Genomic DNA, 19,145 nt, shown 5'->3' with positions numbered 1-19,145 from the left:
ACGGATTGACACCATTTGGTGTAATATCATGTCCTAGATACTTAACGGATTGACACCATTTGGTGTAATATCATGTCCTAGATACTTAACGGATTGACACCATTTGGTGTAATATCATGTCCTAGATACTTAACGGATTGACACCATTTGGTGTAATATCATGTCCTAGATACTTAACGGATTGACACCATTTGGTGTAATATCATGTCCTAGATACTTAACGGATTGAGACACCATTTGGTGTAATATCATGTCCTAGATACTCAACGGATTGACACCATTTGGTGTAATATCATGTCCTAGATACTCAACGGATTGACACCATTTGGTGTAATATCATGTCATAGATACTTAACGGATTGACACCATTTGGTGTAATATCATGTCCTAGATACTCAACGGATTGACACCATTTGGTGTAATATCATGTCCTAGATACTTAACGGATTGACACCATTTGGTGTAATATCATGTCCGAGATACTCAACGGGTTGACACCATTTGGTGTAATATCATGTCCTAGATACTTAACGGATTGAGACACCATTTGGTGTAATATCATGTCATAGATACTTAACGGATTGACACCATTTGGTGTAATATCATGTCATAGATACTTAACGGATTGACACCATTTGGTGTAATATCATGTCCGAGATACTCAACGGGTTGACACCATTTGGTGTAATATCATGTCCTAGATACTTAACGGATTGAGACACCATTTGGTGTAATATCATGTCCTAGATACTTAACGGATTGACACCATTTGGTGTAATATCATGTCCTAGATACTTAACGGATTGACACCATTTGGTGTAATATCATGTCCTAGATACTTAACGGATTGACACCATTTGGTGTAATATCATGTCCTAGATACTTAACGGATTGACACCATTTGGTGTAATATCATGTCCTAGATACTCAACGGATTGACACCATTTGGTGTAATATCATGTCCATTTGGTGTAATATCATGTCCTAGATACTTAACGGATTGACACCATTTGGTGTAATATCATGTCCTAGATACTTAACGGATTGAGACACCATTTGGTGTAATATCATGTCCTAGATACTCAACGGATTGACACCATTTGGTGTAATATCATGTCATAGATACTTAACGGATTGACACCATTTGGTGTAATATCATGTCCGAGATACTCAACGGGTTGACACCATTTGGTGTAATATCATGTCCTAGATACTTAACGGATTGAGACACCATTTGGTGTAATATCATGTCATAGATACTTAACGGATTGACACCATTTGGTGTAATATCATGTCATAGATACTTAACGGATTGACACCATTTGGTGTAATATCATGTCCTAGATACTTAACGGATTGACACCATTTGGTGTAATATCATGTCCTAGATACTTAACGGATTGACACCATTTGGTGTAATATCATGTCCTAGATACTTAACGGATTGACACCATTTGGTGTAATATCATGTCCTAGATACTTAACGGATTGACACCATTTGGTGTAATATCATGTCCTAGATACTCAACGGATTGACACCATTTGGTGTAATATCATGTCCTAGATACTTAACGGATTGACACCATTTGGTGTAATATCATGTCATAGATACTTAACGGATTGACACCATTTGGTGTAATATCATGTCCTAGATACTCAACGGATTGACACCATTTGGTGTAATATCATGTCATAGATACTTAACGGATTGACACCATTTGGTGTAATATCATGTCCTAGATACTCAACGGATTGACACCATTTGGTGTAATATCATGTCCTAGATACTTAACGGATTGAGACACCATTTGGTGTAATATCATGTCCTAGATACTTAACAGTTTTAGACCCAAGCTCCAGCTTTTTCTTCTTAGAAACTTTTAGGAACGCTGGTGTCGCGGCTGTTGTAGTCATCGGTTGCTGGTCTGATGCCACTGTGTTTGCGGAAACAGTTCTCCAATCTATGCCTGTAGTCCTCCAGTGAAACGGGAGTCATTGTAGGTGATGTGTAGAATGGTTCCTACTGCTCTGGGGCTGCCTCTGAGGGGTCTGATGGTCCTGCAGTCCTATCAGGTCTTGTTGGGGGTAGAGCTGTGGCGGGAGGGGGGGCTGAGCAGACCGTTGTTGGACAACAAGGGCAGGTGCTGGTGCAGTGGATACAGGGGTATAATAGGGAGGTGGAAAGTCATTGTTTCTCCTTCTTTTCTAATCATTTACCATTATTCCTTTAATGTTCTTATCTGCCCTTCTCTGCTTCTTTTCCCCACTTCTTAAAATCATCCCAGTCTATTCTACTCGCCTTGCCTTTCTTGGTTAATCTCTCAAAGTCCTGTAACTTCTTTCTACATTCTAACAAAATGTCACTTAATGTGCCTTTCAAGGGAAATTCTGCTACCTTGTGCCAGAGCGGTACCTGTTCCCGAATGTTCCTGCCCCACTTATCCACCATTACCTTCACCTGGTCCAGTCTGTGGGTTGGGCCGACAGGGTTCTCCCCTGCTGCTTTTGGCTCCCATTTGGAAACTCCATCTATACACACACACTCAAAAACAAACACACAAAACAAGCAATATTTAGTTAGGGACCTCATTCTTTCTTCAAATGAAATATGGGTTAACTCAAAAATAAATGCATCATAGGTTAACTCAAAGGGGGTTGTTTCTTCACCATCAAAATATTTTGTAAGTTCTTTATGTCATTTAGAATTCTGTACCCATACAGTATTTCCCCCTATACAAAATGTTGTATGTGTTTTATCCCAAGTATAACCAATTCACCTACGGCTCCATTGATCAAATTGCTCCTTCCAAAATAATGTGCTAACCTGCAGGAATAGTTTCTTACTTCTATCTCAGGACCCTGTCCTGGAATCACATAATTCATGGCTCTGAGCATTACTGACCATTACAAACCATGGCATATCAATTCATATTAATTTAGTACTTTGCCAAATAATGTGTTATAAAGCAGGGTTTTCTCCACACACAGTAGAGCCCTCCTTGTCACTAAGACAAGGTTTTCTTCACACACAGTGAAACCCACACACAGTGAAACTCACACACAGTGAAACCCACACACAGTGAAACCCACACACAGTGAAACCCACACACAGTGAAACCCACACACAGTGAAACTCACACACAGTGAAACTCACACACAGTGAAACTCACACACACAGTGAAACTCGCACACAATGAATTCTCTTCCACACACAGTAGAGCCCTCCTTGTCACTAAGACAAGGTTTTCTTCACACACAGTGAAACTCACACACAGTGAAACTCACACACGGTGAATTTTCCTCTACACACAGTAGTCTTCTGTGACTATAACAATATCTATATTTTAACATGCACTTTAGAGACGTCAGTCTCAACCTTAATTTTATTGTTCGGAATGGCGTATCTGTCCACTGACGCTGCCTGGAGGGTCCGAGGCGGGTCCCTTCTGCTTACACTCAGGCGGAGTGTGGGCTCCCCAAGCCACATCTAATGCAGCCCCTGTGTGTAGTTAACCTTGGAGTCCCAGGAGCGATCAGCGAACGGAGTTAGCCATCCCATTCTCATCGACAAGAATTGTTGTGGAATTTCTAATCAAAAGGAAGAGAGATGGCAGATTTTTCAAAACAACAACTTTTTATTGGAAGATTTGCAAATCTGGAGCTGGTTAACAATCCACTCAACAACAGCTCAGAGTTAAGAGCCTTAATATGAAAATACAACCTCTGTCTACGTGGCAGTTTAGCAGTTGTGTGAGAGCATGGTGGGAACATTGCACACAAACAAGTGAAAACACCAGTTGTGTTACTCCTTTCTGCTGATAGAATTGTCACTGCTGCTCAAGCTAGTCTCTGTTCTCTTATCTCCACACAGCTGTGCCTTTGAAAGATACGAAAAGAACTGGATGAACCAAAACCTGTGGTCACTCTCAGAGGCTCTTTGTCTTTGGCCGAGTGACCAAGTTGCTCAGAAAATAGAGGAAAAACACGGGCTTCTTCTTACATGAGAGAAACAGCCAGTGGAAATGTACAGGTTTTAAGGCTCATACAGAGCATGTACATAACAAAGTTTGTCATTTTGCCACCATAGTTTACTGCATAGAAATAGAATGAATAAAATGGGCTTGGAAGCTCTATCCCTGGCAATCTGATAACTCGTAGGTACACTCGCAATTGCTCCCTGGTATTGTGATGCAATCATTTCCATTGAATTTTGGAATGGTCTATCAGCTGATGCTGGATTTCCATGGTCATGTAGAATGTTCATTCAAATGATGCTAACTTATGTGGATCAAACAATGGAATGTATTTTTTGTAATGTCAACAAATCACAACACAGATTGAAGTGTACACTTCCTGCTTTTACTTCCTGGCATGGATGCCCTCAAAATGGCTGCCAGTCCACCCATTATGCCATCATTGACTTGAATGAAGACACACTTTCTATTAATTTCATTTCTATGGTTTACTGTGCAATCCTTAGGATCTCAGCCTATGGAGCCGCAGGTGGCAAAGGAGCAAAGAACCACAATAAGCGCTCCCACGGGGTCTTCATCTCAGCCATCTTCCCTCTTGAGAAGGGAGACATCATGTATATACTGGTGGGACATCAGGGGGAGGATGCCTGTCCAGGGGTGAGTCGTAGAGGGGAGAGTTAGGTTACCTCGGGTGACATTATGGGTGGATAAACAGTCACACTTTATTTGGATAGTCCGGATTTTTCATCTGTAGATGCTCTACAGATGGCCATACTATCAACAGACTATTTGTTGAGAAGCAACTGATTGCTAAGGTTAGGGTTAGGTTAAGATAAAGTTTAAAGTTAGGGTTAGGGTTAGGGTAAGGGTTAAGTTTAGGGTTAGAATAAGGTTTAAGGTTAGAGTTAGAGCTAGGGTTTGGGTTAGTAGATAAATAGTTGACATGTTACTGAGTCTGTAAATAGTCTACAGAGCGTCTACAGATGGACTATCCAAATAAAGTGTTACCGGATAACCTGCTGTTCAAATATGTCCGATTCATTTTAGTGAGCGTTTCCTTTCCTTTCAACTTTCTGCTATCTTGGGTGCCATCCTGAAGTATTTATCTCCTGATGGTATGAAAAGAAAATCTCTCTCTCTGATCTAACCACATTCAAATGTTCTCTGTAGAGAAATCCCCTGACACAGAAGATCTGCCTGGGGGAATCCTCAGTGATAGAAGATGAGTTCACTGGTGAAGAGTGGGCAGGAGGAGGAGGGGGAGGCGGAGGAGCCACCTATATCTACAAGGTAAGACCTAACTTGAAAGCCATGATGGTGTCCATCGGAAGCACATGTAGCTGTTAGATATGAACCGATGGATGAGCTTAGAAGATCTTTTGAAGCCATTCTAAAATATTATTTATCATGGTATTTATCTACAGATGTAGTGTTACAAGCAGTAGAGGACAGAGTTTATGTTAACTGGTTTGTATGACAAGAACCCTTTAATCTAGAGGTTTTATCTCTTTGAAACGCTGGACTGGACCCTCAGTTGCACTATGGACTATGGCAGAGGGTAGAGTGGTCCTCGTAAAAGCTGAGTGCAGTCAAAAATGGGATTTTCCTGTGTTTTATATATATTTCCACACTATGAGGTTGGAACAATACTGTGAAATTGTGAAAATTATGATAATGGCCTTTTAGGATTCTATTTTTGGCTGGTGTTAAGGCGGCGCTAGTGTCAAATGCACGTTAGTTTGCAATTTCATCATTTAAAAACTGGCATGTTCCAGCCCTAACGCCAGGTTCAGCTATTTACCTGTCTAATATCATTTTGCTTGCACTCAGATGGGTGGCTGGAAATATTTAAGGTGTGTCCTTAAAAACATAATCCAATGTGCTAATTTCCGAAAGCCCTCCGTTGGGCCGACTATAACGAAGGCTGGTTCAACAGTGTCTTTAATCCTGGAGATTTTATGACGTCATTACATTTGACATTTATTTATTATTGTTGTTGTTCAAAAAAACTGATTGCTTGTTTTTCATAAAATTGTATTACAACCAAACTTATTAGAATTATTAACCTACCTGGTTTTAAGGTGACAATGTACATGGGACACTTATAATGCAACTTGTAGAGATGTGTGAAGGTGATCTGATCTCTAAGATGGTTCCGACTATGTTCATAAAACATAGGCCTATTTGAGAGCAGTACAACGGTGAGTGGACATTCTCCCTTTCTATTTATTCAGGATCTTTGTCCAGCTACTGTGAAAAGATTTGGATGTGCGTAAAACCCTCCATGGTCTGCTTTGTTTTAATATTAAAATAAGTTGTTGTTTTGTTTAGAATTTGATTCAAATTATTCATTCTCTTTTTAGGCCTTATCAACAATAAATGTAATCTTGCTTATTGACAATGTTTGACATGTCAATGCTAAGCCATAATGCAATTTACAGTAGGACTAGCCCCTGCTAGAATGCTATTGAAGCCGTACAATTACTTAGAACAATATGGACTGCAAATGGGTTGAAGTGAATGTATTTATCAAAAATAGGTCTACATTTTTTATTTGGTTTCTGTAAGCTATTTAAAAAAAAACTCTTGAAGCTAGGGGGCACTATTTTCATTTTTGGAAAAATTGACAGTTTAGGATAGAAAACACTCTAAAGTTTCCAAAACTGTAAAAATATTGTCTGTGAGTATAACAGAACTGATATTGCAGGCGAAAGCCTAAGAAAAATCCCATCAGGAAGTGACTCGTTTTGAAACCGTTGTGTTCCTATTCACCCCTATTGGCCATTGAAAGGGATATCAGCCAGATTCCTTTTTCTACGTATTCCCTAAGGTGTCTACAGCATTTTGACGTAGTTTCACGACTTTATGTTGAAGAATGAGCGTAAACGACTACATTGCATAAGTGGCCAGCTGAGGGCTCTCAGAGTGATTCTTGCGTAAAAGCCTGAGGTAGTAATTTTTCCTCTCGCTCCTACTGAAACGCCACTTGTCCCGGTTGATATATTATGGAATAGATATTTGAAAAACACCTTGAGGATTGATTATAAAAAACGTTTGCCATGTTTCTGTCGATATTATGGATATAATTTGGATTTTTTTTTGCCGTTGTCGACATAACGTGACCAACAAACGGAGGTATTTTGGGTATAAAAATAATCTCTATGGAACAAAAGGAACATTTGCTGTCTAACTGGGGGTCTTGTGAGTGAAAACATCTGAAGCTCATCAAAGGTAAACGGTTAATTTGATTGCTTTTCTGATTTTCAAGCTTCCTGCTGCTAGCTGGACATAATGCTATGCTAGGCTATCGATAAACTTACACAAATGCTTGTCTTGCTTTGGCTGTAAAGCATCATTTCAAAATCTGAGATGACAGGGTGATTAACAAAAGGCTAAGCTGTGTTTCACTATATTTCATTTGTGATTTCATGAATATTAATATTTTCTAGTAATAGTTTTTGACCATTGCGCTATGCTAATTAGTGTAGTTGATGACAATTCTCCCGGATCCGGGATGGGTAGTTCCAAGAGTAATGGACTAACATTGGAACTGATACAAAGGCACTACATAAAAGACCATAAATACACAACTTGAAGCAACCACATACAATATTTCACCATGGAGCACATTCTGATTGGCCAGTGAGGGGCCAAGCCTAGACACTCCCACGACTTGTTTATTCATCAAAACTCAGCCCTTTCACGCCAACGCCAGCAAATGTGCTGATAATTGTGATAGTGACAATAGCAAAAATAAAATAAAATTTCTGATACCCTCCTGAAACTATAGCTCTACCGCCTGCGTTTAGATTTACCATTGTGTTAGGTTTGTTAAAATAAAGCCCCCCAGTGTAAGCTTTTTTTCCAGCCTGTTTTGGTGGGATGGAGTTTTTGTCTGCCTAATGACATCACCGGGCGATAAATTACAGTTCCAATCCTCTCTGCCAATAACCCACTCAGACCACTTCCAGACAGTCCTAGCAAAATTATTGCTTAAGAAACTGCTCTTTGCTAAGAAGCTATTTTTGTTTATTTTTGACCATTGAAAACAATCACAGTAAGATACTTAATTGTTAGGCAGAAATAACTTGACATTGAGATAAAAATGGCTGCATTGGACCTTTTAAGCTGCTATTGTGTTTGACTGTGACCCCTGGGACCCCTGCCAGATGGAGGGTGGGGTACTGGTGCCACTACTGATAGCGGCTGGTGGTGGAGGGAAGGCCTACCTGGAGGACCCAGAGAGCAGCTTGGACCAGATCCCTCTGGAGCAGTATGAGAACGACACAGTGGCCTCCAGCTCCAATGGCAAGACTGGAGCAGCAGGTTGGTTGGGTTTCCCCCCTCACTTTACCCCCTCCACTTTTCCCTTCCCTCTGAGATTCTCTTCACAGAGCTAGCTATCTGCTCCTTGAAAACACATGGCTTTCATTTCTCTGACTGCTAAAGCTCCTACTTGAGCGTCTTCAGTAGAAGGTGTCAGAGAAAGGGCAGGAGTGCATGTGTTTATATCAAGAAGCTGGCCCTGACCCCTGGTTATCCTATGGGTCTGCTTATAATCTTGGTTGCAGCCTTTTGACTTATGCAACCATTGAAAAGGAAGAAAAGACATAGTGTATATGGAAATACTGTATTAATGTACTTGGAAAAGACTCATGGAACATTCCCTGTAAATCCTCCTTGACCAGCAAGATCTTATGGAGAATTTATCAACCTATCTTATGCAAACATCAATAGAAGAAGTGTTTAGAGAGAGTGATGGCTAAATGAGGTGTGTGTGTGTATGTGCTTCAGGGGGAGGTGGAGGCTGGAAGGACTCCTCCAGCCACCTGTGGGCAGGGAAGTCTCTCCTGGAGGGAGCAGAGGGGGGTTCTTCCTGCCCCCAAGCCTTATCCAAACTGTCCTGGGCCACCTTCGGGGGGTTTGGAGGGGGAGGGGGAGCCTGCACTGCTGGAGGAGGAGGAGGCGGATACAGAGGTAATCTAACACACACTCATAATAATATTTACTGCTTTCCTTATGTGCCATACTGTACTGCTAGGGGTGTTATAATAGGATTTAAGATCCTCCATCTGTAGCCTCCAGCTCTTTTCTAGCTGTGACGAATCTGACAAATACATTTATGCTGGAGAATTTTCATTGGCCCAGGGGAAGGCTGATAACATTCACTGCTTTTCTGCCTTTATCTGGTATGATTTACTAGTCTGGATTGGTGACAGAATAAACATCCCTCTCTGAATGTTGTGATATTATGATACAGGTTAAACTCATACTGAGATCATGAAAGACCCTGCTTTTTGTGTTGTCTGGGGAAGAAAGTTCTACTTAATTGACTGATAAGATTGGAGGTCCGTTTGGCTCCTCTGAAAAACATGGCACACACTGAGAGGAGATGTGTACAGACTGAGAAAAACGTGATTTCTTTCAACATCGTTAATATACCTCACATACTCCCTCTACCCAGACCGGCTTTGATCAAAATAAAGATTGCCATTTATAATGGCCATTGTTATTATTAGCTCAAACATAGACTTTTACAACCTCTCTACGTTCACTTATCTTTGATATCGTGTTTCATCTAAATCAAGGTGGCGATGCTGCGCTGATTGATGACATCACAGCGGGCGGTCAGGATGGCATCTCCTTTGTTAATCCCATGGGGGAAATATTTCTCCATCCGCTGGCAGGTAAGGCTTTCTCCTCCTTCATCAGTGTCACTGGGGGCCAGAAGAGAGGAGGGGGAGAGCAGAGAGCGAGCCAAGGCCGTAACACAGAGGTTTGTGTGTCTCTACCACCTGATTCTGATTCAGTGGGAGAAGAAGGGATGGGCTCCTCATCCCTCAGACACTAGTTAACTAATTCAGGGCCTCACGGATCCTGTTGATCCTGGCGCCATGCAACCTTCTCTTTTTTCAATGATGTAGAGGAACAGACAGCCCCTCAATTCTTTACGGCACGACAATGTCATTTGAGTCCAATGCATGTGCCGCCAATGCAGGATAGAATACAAAGCAGTTCTCTGTGTAGTGACAGACAAGAAAAAGACACAAACTAAAACAGTTAACTGACCCATGGCCATGCAGTACCGACTTTACAGTGAAACCATGATTTGTTTCAGTTGACCATAGTTAATAATTGAAGTCCAGTGTTTGACAACGTTATGAAGAAGAGAAAGAACACTGATTGCAAAACAGCTTCTCTTTTTAGCCATAGATATGGCTAAGTTGACCAGTGCTTCTGCTACAGCATTCTTCTTGTGAGATTCATGTGGTGAACTTCCTCTGTCATTCTCCCCACTCAGCCATGGAGAGCCATGGAGAATGTGAGATCAAGGTGCAGCTCAACTGCGGTCACTGCCAGACCCAGAGCTGCAAATGGGACGAGGACACTCAACTCATCATCTGCCTCTGTCACAACGAGGAGGTGTTGGCCAGTGACAACGTCACCTGCACAGGTAACAGTCAAGTAAAAACCCTCATTTTACTAGATGTGTTTTGGGATCATATATACTAAATTTAAAACTCTGTCCTTGAGAATTTCATAGATCTACCACTGTGTTTCTCTTGAAATGGTACACTCATAAAAGGAGAGAAATTGAGAAATGTTACGGAAGGAACTACCTCTCGAGTAATCCCATTGTCTTTGATGCATTGTTATGATCTGAGTGGTTCTCCATCTTTCTCTGTTAACCCTGACCTCTGACCCCCCAGCAGCCCATCAGGGCCTCGCTCCAGAAGGCCAGCTGTCCTTGTCCCTCATCCTAGCTGTGGTGGCAACCATCGTGGTGACGGTCATCGTCCTGACCTGCGCCAGCCTCACCCTCAGTAAGAGCCTCTTCCAATTCTGTGTTGATTCTGTGCCCTCCACCTTTCACCGTCTGTGAGCTGTTTCTTTCCATGCCAATGATACTGTATTTAACTTTCTGACAATGAAAGCATCATGAAAAGGCAGGATCTTGGCATTGTAAACCAAGCTGTGGTTTAATGTATTCTCTTTGAGGGAAATGTGACACTGGATGTGAGTGAATGGTGTAAGTCCATGATTCAACACTGCATTTAACAGTCAGGAAGATACTTGTAGAAAATAGTACCAAAGGTGGCCTTTTAGGAATTGTTGCTTATAATCCTCTTTTGGGAAATCCACATTGACAAAAATGGGTTTGTCTTGTCAGCCCTTGGGCATTATATTTCTTCCAGATATCAAGCCTGGTAGAGACTGTACTGATTTGAACTGTGATACACCTACTTTAGGAGGGGCTGAAGGGATTACTGTCTAGCCACCTTTCACTCTTGCACTTTACTTCCACAAAATCTAAGATGTTTCTATCAGGGTGAAGGGGCTGGCTAAGTATTCATTTAGTGGTCTGGCACATTCGGATTGATGGTCCCAAGTATGTGCAGTAACATGCATATACTGTTTATCTAGTCATGCTTAAAAGTGCACATTGGATAAATCGCCACATCAGTAACAATTCTTACCTTCTATACTTGTTTTATAATCACATGGGTTTATTTTAATTCAAGGTAAAACATGGTTTAATCGCTTAATGCTAATGATTGCACAATAAGCCTGTTAAAAGGAATGATTAGGGAATGAGGGAAATGACTGCTATTAACTTTTAAGTTGTACCTATGATTATTCTGCTTTGGAAACATTGAGGAGTGAAAGAAAGAATAATAATCTATTATACTAATATTAGTTTCTAACCTCGTCTTGCCAATGAGCGATCAATGATTCATATCATAATGAGTGCTGCTACTGTGTTATATGTGTACTTTATATGTGCTCAAAAATTGACTGATTGTCTTTTTCATTTTTGGGACAGAAATGTTTAACAGTGAGGGATAATTTTCTGTTTCTCTTTAACTGCTCCCTTTTTGACAACCATGTGCTGCAGTATGAGGGGAGGGGGGTTCTGGCAGTGTAGGACTCTTACTTTCCTGACAGTGCTGATTAAGGAGTGTCTAATCATGGAGTGTCTTACCATGACAGAATGTCAATTCAACATCTATTCCACATTGGTTCCACCAGTGTGTGCCCAGTGGGATGGTATAATTTTTTCAGACAAACTGAGATCACCAAATATCAACATTCCCTCTATGTCGGTACGAGATCCTCATATTTAGAGTTTGACTTGTGCACTAACTGTAACACACTGTGCTATGACTGAAGTTGAACTGTACTTTTTTCCAATGCTAAATCATTAAAACCTGTCATTAACACAAAGCTTCACTGTGGAGTGAAAGTCCCTTTGCGTAAGACCACAGAACTTTCCCATAAGCCTCAGAGGAAGTGATATCAGAGCTGCTTCCTGTCTCTAGCACTGTCAATTCAAAAGGCATACTGTACAGTATCAATATATAGTTTCTCTATATCCTAACACACAACATGCATAACACACACAACATACACACACTCAACTCAACATAACACACACACACACACACAACACAATACAACACACACACTCAACTCAACCCAAAAGCCAGATGGTCAAGCAGCCCCACTGTAGCCCATGGTGAGGGCCCATCCAGGTGGAGACAGACCTCAGACAGTTAACATTGTCTCTTCACCTGAGCTCTCCCCCAAGTAGGTTGGTAGTCTGTCCACGGCCCCCCCACTCCTCCCCCCGAGCGTCGCATCTGCCTGCACCTGCAGCTCGACGTCACGGCAGAGGGCACCTCTCACCACCACGCATCGCCCCCCAGGGCCCCCACCCAGCCCCCCAGGCAGACTACCAACCTGCATCGGGGCCGCGGGCCGCCTCCACGGAGGGTGAGTCCTCGGTCCTCAACTCACAGCTAGTCACTGACTGGACCAGGGCCAGAGGTCAGAGGCCAGAGGTTAGAGGACAGACAGACATTAGGGTAGTGTGTCTGATGCAGGGATAGTGTGTTGTTATGTCTCTGATAGGTACAGTATAGCAACAGTTTGAAGCCGAGGACTGTATGACAGTAACCAACACTGTCTTCCTGGTCTCTCTCTCCTACAGTTTACTACCGTAAGAAGAACCAGCTGCACGCGGTCAGGCTGCGTCTCCAGAGCCCAGAATACAAGCTGAGTAAGATCCGGTCATCCACCATCATGACAGATTACAACCCAAACTACTGCTTTGCTGGCAAGGCTGCTTCGCTGAGTGAGCTGAATGAAGTACCACGCAAGAACATCACCCTCCTCAGGTAGTCCACACACACAGTACAGCTGACTGAGCACTGAACTATAAGCTACAACGTGCATTACATGATGGAGTGAAGCTCTGGGGTGAAGCTCTGGAGTGAAGCTCTGGAGTGAAGCTCTTTGTCACCTGTCTGGCTTGGTGTGTGTTTGCAGGGCATTGGGCCATGGAGCATTTGGGGAGGTGTATGAAGGCCAGGTTCTAGGGATGAATGGAGAGAACACAGCCATGCAAGTGGCCATAAAGGTCAGTTCCTCTTCTTTCGGCTCCATAGCTCCTCCATGACTAAGAATATATCAGCACAGAACAGTTTAAATGATATAATTCCTCTTGGGCATTGCATATACATGAATAGCCAAAAACAAAGAGTAGAAGATGATGTTTACAGTTTTTCCAAGTTGTTAACACACGTTTGCTGAAACTACATCTCATGTACTCAAATTGTAAGCACAAAACACAAAACAGTCAGCCAATATCCCGAAACCCCATAGACATCTTGCAAAATGAAACACAGCAATCAAAATCATGTACTCCCTGCTCAAAATTAAACTCTGCATACAAATGAGACACACACACAAATCAAATTAATCAAACTTAGTGACAACCGAGATCACAACAATGTGACAAATTCAAAACACTACTATCAGAACCTATTTCAGTGTAAGATGTTGTTGTTATACTGTATATTGTTTGTGTGTACTCAAACAAGAAAGGAACACAAATGCAACAGTTTTTGTTTTATATTTCAACATGACTCAATGCATGTCAAACAGCATACTCTAAGCACACATACAGTTGAAGTCGGGAAGTTTCCTGACATTTAATCCTAGTAAAAAATCCCTGTTTTAGGTCAGCTAGGATCACCACTTTATTTTAAGAATGTGACATGTCAGAATAATAGTAGAGAAAATGATTTATTTCAGCTTTTATTTCTTTCATCACATTCCCAGTGGGTCAGAAGTTAACATACACTCAATTAGTATTTGGTAGCATTGCCTTTAAATTGTTTATCTTGGGTCAAACGTTTTGGGTAGCCTTCCACAAGCTTTCCACAATAAGTTGGGTGAATTTTGGCCCATTCCTCCTGACAGAGCTGGTGTACCTGAGTCAGGTGTGTAGGTCTCCTTGCTTGCACATGCTTTTTCAGTTCTGGCCACAAATTTTCTGTTGGATTGAGGTCAGGGCTTTGTGATGGCCACTCCAATACCTTGACTTTGTTGTCCTTAAGCCATTTTGCCACAACTTCGGAAGTATGCTTGGGGTCATTGTCCATTTGGAAAACCCATTTGCGACCAAGCATTAACACTTCTTTGGGATAGGGGGCAGTATTTTCACGTCCGGATGAAAAGCGTGCCCAAAGTAAACTGCCTGTCACTCAGGCCCAGAAGCTAGGATATGCATATAAGTGATAGAAAACACTCTAAAGTTTCTAAAACTGTTAAAATGATGTCTGTGAGTATAACAGAACTGATATGGCAGGCGAAACCCCGATGACAAACCATCCCAAATTTGTTTTTTTGTGTGTTTTTTTTTCAGTTCACCACTGTCAATGGCTAGTACTGTAATTATAAGCCCAAGTCCTCCCAAATTGCAGTTCCTAGGGCTTCCACTAGATGTCAACAGACTTTAGAAAGAGTTTCAGGCTGGTTTTTGCAAAAATTACCCAAATATTGTAGTTTTTCTAGGTGGCTCCCATTTTGGCTGTAGTGTTTCCAAGTGCGTGGAGGAAAGCGCGTTCTTTCTTATTTATCTCCAGTAATGAACTTCAATTTTATTGTTTATTTGCGTATTAGGGTACCTAAGGTTTGATTATAAACGTTGTTTGACTTGTTTGGAAAAGTTTATTTGTAATGTTTGGGATTAATTTTGTATGCATTTTGATGGAGGGAAACTGGATGGATTATTGACTGAAGCGTGCTAGCTAAATTGAGTTTTATGGATATAAAGAAGGACATTATCGGAGAAAAGGACCATTTGTGATGTAACTGGGACCTTTTGGAGTGCCAACAGAAGAAGATCATAAAAGGTAACGCGTTTTTTATGTTGCTATTTCTGACTTTGTGTCGCACCTGTCTGGTTGAAGTATGTTTTTCATGTGTTGGTATGCTGGGCGCTGTCCTCAGATAATTGCATGGTTTGCTTTCACCGTAAAGCCTTTTTGAAATCTGACACCTTGGCTGGATTAACAACAAGTTAAGCTTTATTTTCATGTATTACACTTGTATTTTCATGACTGCTAAATATTTATAGTAATTTAATTTGAATTTGGAACTCTGCAATTTCACCGGATGTTGTCGAGGTGTCCCACTAGCGGCACGCCTTTCCCAAACAGGTTTTAACTTCCTGACTGATGTCTTGAGATGTTGCTTCAATATATCCACATAATTTTCCTCCTCATGATGCCATCTATTTTGTGAAGTGCACCAGTCCCTCCTGCAGCAAAGGACCCCCACAACATGTTGCTGCCACCCCCGTGCTTCATGGTTGGGATGGTGTTCTTTGGCTTGCTAGCCTCCCCCTTTTTCCTCCAAACATAACGATGGTCATTATGACCAAACAGTTCTATTTTTGTTTCATCAGACCAGAGGGTATTTCTCCAAAAAGTACGATCTTTGTCCCCATGTGCAGTCACAAACCGTAGTCTGGATTTTTTATGGCGGATTTGGAGCAGTGGCTTCTTCCTTGCTGAGCGGCCTTTCAGGTTATGTCGATATAGGACTCGTTTTACTGTGGATATAGATACATGTTTCCTCCAGCATCTTCACAAGGTCCTTTGCTGTTGTTCTGGGATTGATTTGCACTTTTCGCACCAAAGTACATTCATCTCTAGGAGACAGAACGCGTCTCCTTCCTGAGTGGTATGGCGGCTGCGTGATCCCATGGTGTTTATACTTGCGTACTATTGTTTCTACCTATGAACATGGTACCTTCAGGCATTTGGAAATTGCTCCCAAGGATGAACAAGACTTGTGGAGGTCTACAATTCCTTTTCTGAGGTCGTGGCTGATTTTCATGATAAACTCACTTCACTCTGATATTGAAGATGGCAGGGTTTTCAATAATATGGTGTTCGATTTCCCGCAGTCTTATGGCATTATTTTCAACTACCATTTGCACAATGGCAGCCTCCTGTTCGTCTGTAAATAGATGTGTTTTACCACGACGTACGTGGTGTTCATCTTTCAGTTCAAAAACAAAATAGCATGCAGTACAGTAAACACTACAGTAATACAGTATACAAGATAAACATGTTGCAAAGCAATATAGCTCCCAATTTCATACAGTAATACATGAAACATTTACTTGTTTCACCTTTGTAAGGTTCTAAATAAGAGTAAAACTCACGGATGCTTAGTAAAGCTCAAACTGAGTTTATTCACCCACTGGGTCATACAGCTGCATAAGACAAATAACATATTCCTCTACCTCCACCTCTATCTCCACCTCCACCTCTATCTCTACCTCCACCTCTACCTCCACCTCCACCTCTACCTCCACCTCTACCTCCACCTCCACCTCCACCTCTATCTCTACCTCCACCTCTACCTCCACCTCTACCCCCACCTCCACCTCCACCTGTACCTCTAGATCCACCTCCACCTCCACCTCCACCTCTATCTCTACCTACACCTCCACCTCCACCTCTATCTCTACCTACACCTCTACCTCCACCTCTATCTCTACCTCTGCCTCCACCTCTACCTCTATCTCTACCTCTACCTCTACCTCCACCTCTATCTCTACCTCTACCTCCACCTCTATCTCTACCTCCACCTCTACCTCTACCTCTACCTCAACCTCTCCTCCACCTCTCTCTGCCAAGTTTGCTTCCATTGTTCTCCAAACACAGGAGTTCTCACCTGTGGGCTTTTATCCATACCAAAGGTCTGATTGCAAAGGGAACATTTATGCAATTAGTGTTTGCACATGTGAAGAGAGAAAGTGATCAATTGGTAATTGAGCTTAGCTTGTTGAACTGAGTTGCTTTTCATTTGCAGACAAGATATTTTAGTTGTGAAGGTTGTGCCAAAGGTAGAGCATTGTGTGTTGTGTTTTGCCAAATGTTTGTTATAAAATTGCAGTCTGGGTGTAAAGCAAAACATGTGCCACTAGTATTGCAGATGTGGTGTCTGGCACAATGACCCAAACCTGTAAATTAGTTACAGGTTTGGGTCATTGTGCCTCATGGGCCAGTTTCAGTGTGTAAACAATTGGGAAAAACTAATATTGATAACCTTTTGACTAAAATTCTAAAGGTAACTAAGAGTGTTCCTCCTCTATGGCAGTTTCCCTCTGCACTTCCTTCATTATGTGTACTGCTGGTCAGGTGTATTTACACCTGCCTTAAGAAAGGCTCTAGCTCTGTGTTGTAAGTAACAGTGACGTACAGACCTATAACCTAACAAAGGAGATCACGCTGGTGCCCTTTAAAAAGACCCCACCACTGATCCTTCTGTGTTTCACTCTGACACGACATGTCAGTTTGTATCACTTCTGCTTGGAAAAATGCAGGATGCAACTCAAACAATGACTGATTACATTATAATATAATAGTAGGTTTAAAATGTAACATCACTGCACATACATACTGTAGACATTAACATTGTACAGAACACAATTCATTTCTTTAGTCTTTCTGCTGCATATATTAATTTATTCATAGATTTCTCTAGAAAAGTCTGCTATGAAAATCAACTGTAATTTCCTTGGGTGAATCAGCTGATGCGTGCATGCCATGGGGTGTCTCTCTCTCTGCATGTGTTCTGTTCTGAATAGGGCCTGACTGACTGTTATTACCTTTCTGCTCCACAGACTCTTCCGGAGATCTGCTCCGAACAGGACGAAATGGATTTCCTGATGGAGGCGCTGATTATGAGGTGGACTAGGCTGGAGCACACAAGGCCTCATCCACTTCCACTCTCACTCACTCACTCACTCACTCACTCTCTCTCTCTCTCTCTCTCTCTCTCTCTCTCTCTCTCTCTCTCTCACTCTCACTCTCTCTCTCTCTCTCACACACTCTCACTCTCACACACACTTTCACTCTCACACAGTCTCTCACTCTCACACACTCTCTCACTCGCTCTCTCTCTCTCACACACACACACACACACACACACACACACACACACACACACACACACACACACACACACACACACACACACACACACACACACACACACACACACACACACACACACACACACACACACACACACACACACACACACACACACACACACACACACACACACAGTAACATAGTGTAACGTATGAGGGAGGCAGACGACACCCAGACACTGTCATACCATCACTTAGCGCTTGGCAGTCTAATCTGATGCCATGTTTTGTTTTGTGACTCTCCTCATTCACTGCTTATTTTGGTAAAAAGTTTACCAGCTGTTGTTTATCATAGAGAGTCAGGTAATTCATCGCCGTTGAGGTAACAGCAGCTGGTTGCGGGAAGAAATCTGTCTCACCTCCAAATGGAGCTCTGCTGAAAGCATTAAAAAGCATCTCTGTCAAGCAGACGCTGTCGGTCTAAGACAGGCACAACAGAGTATATAATGAGTAGCCTGGGGTAAATTGGGCCCTGGAGTGTTTCCTGGTGATTTAATAATACTAGACACAGCCTAGACATAAACACAGACACATTCATTAATATGTTGATGCCACCACACCATATCACACACAACTTGTAAAAAACAGTCCTGTACCCTAAAGCCATTACAGCTGGTGTCTGGCCAACTCTCCTAGCCTGAGGTACAGAAGTGTATTCACCACCGCTGTTCTTGTGTGTCCACAGTAAGTTCAGCCACCAGAACATAGTGCGCTGCATCGGGGTGAGTCTGCAGATCCTGCCCCGCTGTATCCTCCTGGAGCTGATGACTGGAGGCGATATGAAGAGCTTCCTGAGACAGAACCGACCCAAAACGGTCGGTAGCAGAGTGTTTCTCAGCTGCCTGAAGTGTTCAACAGCCCTGTGGGTCTGT

General features: G+C 42.1%; 1 protein-coding gene across 2 annotated transcripts in view; it reads left to right on the top strand.

Moving 5' to 3' along the window:
* The window catches only part of LOC112261995 (leukocyte tyrosine kinase receptor-like), an 88,263-nt gene that overhangs the window by 63,637 nt on the left and 5,481 nt on the right, over positions 1-19,145 (top strand). The window contains exons 13-23 of one of the 2 annotated variants that reach the window (XM_024437656.2): positions 4,481-4,631; positions 5,145-5,264; positions 8,144-8,300; positions 8,769-8,951; positions 9,563-9,661; positions 10,276-10,428; positions 10,688-10,798; positions 12,967-13,153; positions 13,305-13,395; positions 17,962-18,026; positions 18,959-19,088. In XM_024437656.2, the coding sequence (XP_024293424.1) occupies positions 4,481-4,631; positions 5,145-5,264; positions 8,144-8,300; positions 8,769-8,951; positions 9,563-9,661; positions 10,276-10,428; positions 10,688-10,798; positions 12,967-13,153; positions 13,305-13,395; positions 17,962-18,026; positions 18,959-19,088 (1,447 nt within the window). Of the gene's footprint in view, positions 1-4,480; positions 4,632-5,144; positions 5,265-8,143; positions 8,301-8,768; positions 8,952-9,562; positions 9,662-10,275; positions 10,429-10,684; positions 10,799-12,966; positions 13,154-13,304; positions 13,396-17,961; positions 18,027-18,958; positions 19,089-19,145 lie in introns of both variants that reach the window. The other variant, XM_024437655.2, reaches the window with a different exon arrangement.

The sequence above is a fragment of the Oncorhynchus tshawytscha genome, linkage group LG11 (assembly GCF_018296145.1).
Source record: "Oncorhynchus tshawytscha isolate Ot180627B linkage group LG11, Otsh_v2.0, whole genome shotgun sequence".
Classification (NCBI taxonomy): Eukaryota; Metazoa; Chordata; class Actinopteri; order Salmoniformes; family Salmonidae; genus Oncorhynchus; species Oncorhynchus tshawytscha.
Note: the sequence above shows the minus strand (reverse complement) of the source record. Positions and strands in the feature narration are given on the sequence as shown.